Below are 8934 nucleotides of genomic sequence, written 5' to 3' on the forward strand. Positions count from 1 at the left end.
AATTACAGGTTTTAATAAAATAAATAAAAAACGTAAGTGAATTCAAAATCCCAATATCTACCGTATATAAATACTCAAAACGTCTTGGAAAGTACTATAGTCAAATTAAAACTCCTAACCTTTCTGCTAATTGTTACTACCAAATACCATGGCTGCTGCTACTAGCACTACTATTCAAACAGAAGAGCAAGTGTCCTTGAAGCTTGTGTTTTTTTTTTTGAAACAAAGCCAAATTAATTAAAAAAAAAAGCCAGCACAAGGAGTGCTCAATACAAATGGTAAGTTCAGAACACTAAAACTGGCAGAATACAAAAAAAAGAAATCACCACCAGGAAACCCAACAGTAAAAAAACACTCCTAAACCATTGATCTACATCTATACAGCAACATAGCAAGATAAAAAACAGAATGAAAAACTCTGTTGCTGACGAACCAATGACAGAGGTTGATCAAAATAAGCCAAGAACCCAATGGAAGCGACTGATAAACTTCGAGGAGCAGCGCAACACTGAATCCAACTTTCAATACAAAGCTAACTCGATGAACACGCGGCAACTCGATCCACTCAGCGACAAAACTAACCCGGAACCTCCAGCAATATTCCCAAAAAGATGAATCCGACTGAGATGAACTCTCCCCACATCAAGAACTCAAAGACAGCGCATCGAAACTAAGTGAGACCCAAACAAGCCCTCGGATGCGAGCACCATTGCGAAATACTATTTTCGATCCATCTTGATTTGACATTAAGCCATTTCCATGATAGCAACTTTACCTCTTCCATCATTTTTTCAAGATTAATCTCTTTATTCTGGAACCTATTTTCGTTCCTATTCTTCCAAATCGTCCAAACGCTAGCGAACCAAATGACGGATAGCTTTGCTGGTACTGACTTTTTTCGATCTAGCAATCCTTCGAATTGCTCCAAGTGCTTCCAACCATTTGACTGCATTGCTGTCTTTAATCCAAGCCACCTGAAAATGAAACTCCACAGTCCTGCAAATACTGGGCACTCGAAAAATAGGTGAGATATTGACTCCTCCCCCCCCCCCCCCCCCCCCCCCCCCCCCCGCACTCTCCCGCACACCCACTCAAATTCTGCTCAATTACCTCCCTTCTGATTAGATTATCCGTTGTTGGAATTCTATTTTGAAGCATCCGCCACACCATCCCCGCTACTTTTGACGGAATCGCCTTATTCCACACTTTACTCCAAGAACAATTCTCCTCACTTTGAGGGCAGGACACTAACTCTCTGTACACCTCTCTAACTGAATAGACATCTATTTGACTCGAGGTAACTATATCTAACTGATTAATGTCCTTCCACCATCTTGAACTCTCCCTACCTCTCGACTCGATCTCTTCAATAGACTCCCCATACTTATTAACCAATGCCCTATACCACATACCCCTCCTCTCCCTTTTCACTTTCCAAGCCCATTTTCCTAATAAAGCTACGTTGAACGCTCTCAAATTTTTAATTCCCAATCCCCCTTCTGTTATTGGTCTACATACCTTGTCCCAACTAACCCAATATATTTTCCTCTCCTCCTCGCTTCCTCCCCACAGAAACTGTTTAAAAATAGACTCGAGTTTAGAAATTATACCTGTTGGTGCCTCGAAAAAAGAGAGATAGTAAACCGGAATAGCGTACAAGACAGATTTCAATAGAACTACTCTTCCCCCAAAAGATAGGTGTTTGTTCTTCCACTTTGACAGTCTATCTTTCACAGTCTCCACCACTTTCTTCCATGTCTCTTTCCTCTTTGGATTTGCTCCTATCGGTATGCCGAGGTAGTTGAATGGAAACTCACATATTTTGCAATTTAAAATCCTTGCTGCTTCTATTATCCAGGCTGGAGATATATTGATACCGGTTAGAGAACTTTTCTGAAAATTTACTTTTAAGCCTGACATCATCTCAAACAGCATCAGATTCGCCTTTATAATTCTTATGTTCGACCAGCTCTTCTCCCCCACTATCAAGGTATCGTCAGCATATTGTAGGTGGCTAAACCGATCTGCTCCGTTTTGGAAATTGAAACCTGTATACAGTCCCCTTTCCTCCGCCTTCGACATTAACATGCTAAATCCTTCAGCCGCGATTAAAAAAAGAAAAGGAGATAACGGATCCCCCTGTCTTAGACCTCTGCCCATTTTAAACTCCTTTGTTGGGCACCCGTTTACCAGAACTGAAACTGATGCTGAGTTAAGACATTCCTTTATCCAACTTATCCATTTATCGTTGAATCCCATTTTTACCATCACCGCCATTAGAAATTCCCAATCGATTGAATCATATGCCTTCTCGAAGTCCACTTTAAACAATATAACTTCTTTCTTCCTTTTTTTCGCCTCATCCACAATTTCATTAGCTATCAGTATCCCATCCATGATTTGTCTTCCTGCAATGAAAGCCGATTGATTTTCTGAAATAACCTCTCCCAAATCCTTTCTCAATCTATTTGCTAGTACCTTGGATATGATTTTGTAAATGCATCCTACTAAGGAGATCGGCCTATACTCTGATATCTTTGTCGGGTTTTTCTTCTTTGGTATGAGAACCAAGAAAGAACAATTTACCCCCTTTACTATTCTGCCATTTGTGTGGAATTCCTTCATGTCCCTCATAAACTCTACTTTGATTTCTGGCCAAAACTCTTTAATAAATTCAAAATTAATACCGTCTGGTCCCGGGCTTTTTGAGCCATCACAATCCCAGATTGCCTTACGAACTTCTTCCTCTGAAAATTCTCTAACCATTTCTCTACTAACCTCTTCCCGGACTGTTTTGAATTCTACATTTGCAGGAATCGGCCTTGGCCCCCTGCTTGCAAAATGATTCTGAAAATAATCATGAATCTCCCTTTTTATGTCTTCCGCTTCTTTCCATATTCGTCCGTTCACTTCGAGGGCTACTATTTCGTTATCCTTCTTCCGCTTATTTATGCAACCGTGGTAGTATCTCGTATTAGCATCTCCTTCTTTCAACCATTTGCTTCTCGCCTTTTGCCATTGAATGCTGCAGTTGAGGTTAGACAACTTGTATAACTCCCCTGATACTTCTCTCTTTCTATTCAGTTCTTCTTCTGATAACGGTTCTACCTCCCCTTTATTCTCGATATGATTCAATTCTTCTTTGACCTCTTTAATCTTTCCCTCTAAATTCTGAGTATGAGACTTGTGCCACTCTTTTAACTTTCCTTTGATCAATTTGAGTTTCTCCTTAAAAACATACACCCCCCACCCTTCCACTTTCATGTTTTTCCATTGTTCTCTAACAAAATCATGATACCCCTCTATCCCTTTCCAACAATTTAACATGCGGAATGGCTTTGTTCCCCACTTTTGCACCGTTTCACATAACAATATGGGACGATGATCCGACAGTCCTTTGTCCAGCCCCCATTGCGTACATGTTGGCCAAGATAGGAGCCACTCTTCGTTCATTAGAGCTCTGTCTATTCTACTCATGGATGCATCCCCCGATCTAGACCAAGTGAATTTTCTGCCCTGTAAAGGTAAATCAATCAGCTCTGCGCCTATTATAAACTCATTAAAAGCTTCCATTTCCTCTCTTCTGGTGTATTCTACTGATCCTCTTCTTTCTTCATCAGATCTGATCGCGTTAAAATCTCCCACTAAACAAAGACCTTCTCTATTTATATCAGCCAATCTAGAGGTCAGCTCACCCCATAGTTCACGCTTTCTACGACCATCGCACGGAGCGTATACGTTGACTATGATGATTTTTTTCCTAGCCTCCCCCCAGACTCCTTCCACCCACAATGCCCCTGATAGTATAAGTGTTCTCTGGACTGAGAACACTTTATTGTCCCAAATCGTCAAGATTCCGCCCGATCTCCCTACTGCAGGTTTAACATCAAACTCGAAATCATTGGTGCCCCACATAGTGTGACATATACTCCTATCGACTACCTCCATCTTTGTTTCTTGGATGCATATTAACTTCGGTTTCTGAGACTGAATCAGTTTTTGAATTTCTTTTTTCTTGACTGCCCCCCCTAAACCCCTAATATTATAGCTTATCAATTTCATTACTTTGATCTTTAATACTCCTTACCCTTTGAGTGAGACTCCTGAATTAGGATACTCTCTCTTCTCCTTGAATTCCTGCTTTTAATTCTTGCAGGATCTCTCCCTCCTCTCCCTTGTGAATCAAGCCATAATCTTTTCCCAAATCCCATATATCTTTCGCCACTTCCATCGCCTCTCCATGTAATAAAACCCAGCTTTTCCTTTCAAAATCATCCCTTATGAATTTAAGGTTAGCTTTAGATGTTACCTGTTTTGGTGATTTTTTTCGCCGACTGCAATTACAACCTACTGCCATCCTTTTCCCTTTTCTGATTTCTTTCTTCTTTTCTTTTAGTATTTTGATTCTTCTATTCCTTCTCTCTTTGAAAGTTTGAGCCTTCTTTTGAGTAGTTGCTTCTTTGTTACTTATGAGAATCTCCTCCCGGTTTCTTGTAATTTCTCCTTGCGATGACTCTCGAACTGATTCTTGGGGCTGATCGATCAATTCTCTCGTACTACTTCCTTCTTCAATTCTTAGCCTTGGCTCCAGGTTCACTTTCTGCTGATTGCTTAATTCCTGAAATCCTATCTCTGCTTGGGTAATAATATTGCGTTCCCCAGAAACTTGTTGTGCATCTTGATCCTGATTGATATTTGCTATCCCTTCTTCAACCCTATTGCTGTTTTTATTGTTGCTATTCGGGCCCATATTGGGTGAATGACGCGCAAAGCCCAATTGCTCCATTTGATCTTCCCTCGGCCCATTGTTAATACTTGGCCCACTATCATCACCATCAGTTTGTATATTTTTTCCATCACTATCTGTTAAAATGAAACCTGTACTTTCCACGTGTCTCTTGTTCAAACTTTTCTTCTCCATGCTTTCTCTCTCATCGACAATTAATGTTTCCTTTTCTAACACGTTGCCTATCTGATCCTCACCCTCGAGTTTTGAAACTCGATTGCTTTTATCGATAACCCCTTCCTTTTTTTCGAGTTCCGTCATACGCCGCCGATTTGACCTTTCCTCATCTTGTAATGATTGCCAGTTTTCTTCTATCTTTCCCCTTGTCTCTTCCTCTTCCATGGATGTCACCGATGGCGGGATGAATGAGTCCTCTGAATCTTCAGAATCATAACCTTCATCAGTGTTTGGATCATCACATCTCTCTCCTTCTTCATTAACTATGAAACATGTACAGTTCTCTTCAGTTATGTAAATGTGGAACATTTCATTGTTGATGTGAATCTTTTTTGATTTATTGATGAACTCCATAACAGGTGTCCTTATTAACACACGAGCCATATCTAATCTTTCCATATTTTCTGTTGCTGAGTCAAGTTTAATGAGCCTTCCAAAAGATGAAGCTAATATTGAGAATACTTTCATCTTCCAAGCATGGATTGGTAATCCAACGATACGACACCAAATGTATCTTGCTCCAGCCACGTCTTTTGTTTCCCATTTTCTCAAAATGCTAAACCATTTGTTAAACAACGACTCTGCATCCCTCGCAAGCTCCCTGATGTCTTCATCCTCGTCTATTTTAAGGAATACCTTTTCCCCTCCCATCGGTATTACTTTTGCCGATACGATACCTTCGTCTACCATTTTTTGTTGCAGCTCTGGAATGTCCTCTATCTTCCTCACACACCCTACATAACCATTTTTAGCCCACTGCATTTCTTCATTGTTCATTGTTATTGATATTCCCACACCCTTTTGAGCTTCTCCTTCTTGTTTCTCCTTGTTTTCCTTTAATCTCCGTTCTATGTTTCCTCCTACGTGCTCGCTGCCTCGTTTGTTTCTGATTGCGTCCGCATAAGTTTTTCCTTCTCTCCTTGTACCACGTATGCTTGCCGGTCTTTGAAATACCACCTGTTTCCCAGCACCTTGTTCTGCGACTCTTCCCATCCTTACATCTCCTGGATGGTTGTTAGGTCTGCTGCCTTCAATTAATTTTCTCCCTTCTCGCCTAGCATATCTCGATATGTTGATCCTGGTTTTATATGAACCAAACCAAACATCTCTGAGTTGGTTCTCTAGCCATTCGTTGCTTTTCACTCCTTCGTATCCGACGAAGCCGAAGAATCTTCCCATTCTATTCGTTTTCCTTGCTACGTAAGTGTCCACTACTCTCCCCCACTTTGAAAATGCTCTCTCCATCTCTACTGGTGAAATGTCTCTTGGAAGGTTGTTCACATAGCATGTGATGACGTCTTCTTTGCTCTCTATTTCTCTATCTGTCTTGACGCTAACCTGTTCCCTATATCTCCTTTTTCTCGGACTCACTATTGTCCATTTTTCACTCTCTGTCTCTCTCATTTTTTGCTTCCTTGAAGCTTGTGTTGAATGAAAATGGTGACAAAGTCTTGTTTGCAGAAACTGGTAAGGACTTTGTAGACATTCTTTGCAGCTTTTTAACTATGCCTTTAGGAACTATTGCTAGACTTGTAGAGAAGCAATCCAGCATAGGGCCAGTTACTGTTGGTTGTCTCAACTCACTCTATCATAGTGTTGCAAATCTTGATGTTAGTTGTTTCAGTAATGACACAATCAAACAAATGCTTTTGCAACCAATTAACTCTGCGGAAGATTATTGCAACACTCTTAAACTCAGCATTGATGACACTCCACCCACCAGATACATGCTATGTTTTAATAGGAAATGCAACAATTCTCGTGATATGCCACTATCAACATACAAAGATAACAATAACTGTCCATGTGGAAGTTCTCCTACCCTTCAACTTTTCCTCAAACTTTTCGGCCCCCGCCAAGGATTTGTTAAAGGTGTTGCTACTTTTGTTATAACTGATGATCTGATTGTCATGCCTAAAGGTATTGACAATGCTAGCTTTGGCCTGTTCAAGGAATTTGGAATAACAAACCCTAGTTCTATGAAGGAAATGGTTCTGAATGTCACTAAACAACAGGTTTTGTATCAGTATTTCTATTTTCTAAATGATTGTTTAGCTTTATTTTTTAATGATTAATTTTTAAATGTTTTTTTAATTAGTATTTCTTTACATCTGCCACCAAGACAATACTATAATTGCTTCTGTTTATAACACTTCAAAATACCTCTCTTAAAGCTTACATTGATTACTAATTTACTCTTAATATTTGATATAGGTACTTGATTTGCTAAAATGTTCTTTGCTCTCCAACTCTACTTTGACGGATTTGTTTTTAGTGAAAAAACCATCGATTGGAGATTCCGGTTTCTTGTCGTCTGATGTTGAAATCAGTGGTGATCTCCAAATCACTTTGAAACTATTTGTAAGAAAATCAGATGGAAAGATTTTATGTGCTGAAGGGGAACAAGGTTTTGTTAATTTACTTTTAAGCTTTCTTACTTTTCCTTTGGGAGGAATCGCACGTATATTTGGTGAGAATTTTTCCTTAGGAAGTATTAATCAATTGTACAAGAGCATGTCCGAACTAAATGATAAAGATTACTTCATATCAGAAGAAGCTAAGAAGAGGCTTGTTGATCCTTGCATTTTGCCATATTTAGAAATAAGCAAACCAGTATTGCCAATTTGTGAGTCTGGAATTCTTGATTATTATTGTCATTATGGTGTAAGTGTTATTCGATTTCAATATTCCAAAGACATTGAAGGTAAAAGTTATGTGGATAATTTGTTGCAAACGAATTTATCTAAAATGGTATGTCCTGAAGGTTATCTGAAGGGTCTGGCTATGTATGTTGCTACCGATGATTTGGTCATATCACCATTGTCTCCAATATCTGTATTAGGTTTGCACGAACGATTCGAAACTCCCCTCGATGATTTGAAAGAGAAGATTGTAACCATTGGTGTCAAGGAGGTAAGAAAAAGTTATATTAGCTAGAAAATAATTGTTGTGTTCTGTTTCTAATGCATTTTTAATTGTTTACTTGGAGATTACTTTGTTACGATGATTTATATTTTCATTGTTGTTTTTTTAGTGTCTAGGCATACTGAAAGCTTCCTTGACATCATCATCTGCCCTTACAAATGGCCTGGCTCATCTTGTAACCGACCTCAAGGAGAAATGAGAACTTATATTTTGTTGTGTTTGAAGGTTTTGAGAGGAAAGTTTGTAATGGACAAGGATGTATGGTTTTTTATTTTGGTTTTAGCATTATTGTTTTAAGATCTTTAATGCATACTTTCTCATTTTCATGTTATTTCTATTTTTCCAATGTGCACAATTTTTCATATTCCCAGTCGTTGCTTTTGTTGACAGTACAAGAAAATATTCTCTCTTTATCTTGCTCTTTAATCTTATGTAAATTAAAAATTAAAATACATGCCTTGATACTGTTTTATTATTAAATTTTTTATTCATCTTTGTTGGATTTTGAGTTAGTAGTGATAGTTTAGAATGTTAGATAGTGTAAAGAGTTTTGGTTGATAGTTGATTAAAGATAGTAGCAAGTAGTGTGTGAGCTAGTATTGGAGCATGACAACACATAAGTAATCAATTTGTTGTAGGAGGAGAGTAATAGTAGAATGAAGAGGATCGGTCTGTTAGGCTATAGTTGGATACTGTAAAGAGCTTTGGTTGATAGTTAAAAGATAGTAGCAAGTAGTGTGTGAGCTAGTATCGGAGCATGGTAATACATAAGTAATCAATTTATTATAGGAGGAGAGTAATGGTATGATGAAGCCTTCATTGTTATTGATATTGAACCTTAAAGTCTTAAAGGCTAAAATACAATTATACATGCTTGCCTATTTATAGGTGCTAGAAGATGTTTCTAGAATAGAACTATCTAGACTTTTGTTGTCTTTTCTACATTACATTGACTTAGAACTTTCTAGATTATTAGTTAATCTTAGATTTATTGAACACTCTAGAAACATGTAGCAACTTTAGACTTTATGCTAGAATATTCTGGA

The 8934-nt window shown here is 38.5% G+C and overlaps 1 protein-coding gene across 1 annotated transcript; it reads left to right on the top strand.

Annotated features, from left to right (window-relative positions):
• Positions 1-4898: 4898 nt before the first annotated feature.
• On the top strand, positions 4899-8677 carry LOC131611844 (uncharacterized). The gene is made up of 3 exons (XM_058883695.1): positions 4899-6978; positions 7178-7876; positions 7998-8677. The coding sequence occupies exons 1-3, from the start codon at positions 6469-6471 to the stop codon at positions 8085-8087; spliced, it is 1299 nt and encodes a 432-aa protein (XP_058739678.1). The 5' UTR covers positions 4899-6468; the 3' UTR covers positions 8088-8677.
• Positions 8678-8934: the final 257 nt, after the last annotated feature.

Source organism: Vicia villosa, linkage group LG6 (assembly GCF_029867415.1).
Source record: "Vicia villosa cultivar HV-30 ecotype Madison, WI linkage group LG6, Vvil1.0, whole genome shotgun sequence".
Taxonomy (NCBI): Eukaryota; Viridiplantae; Streptophyta; class Magnoliopsida; order Fabales; family Fabaceae; genus Vicia; species Vicia villosa.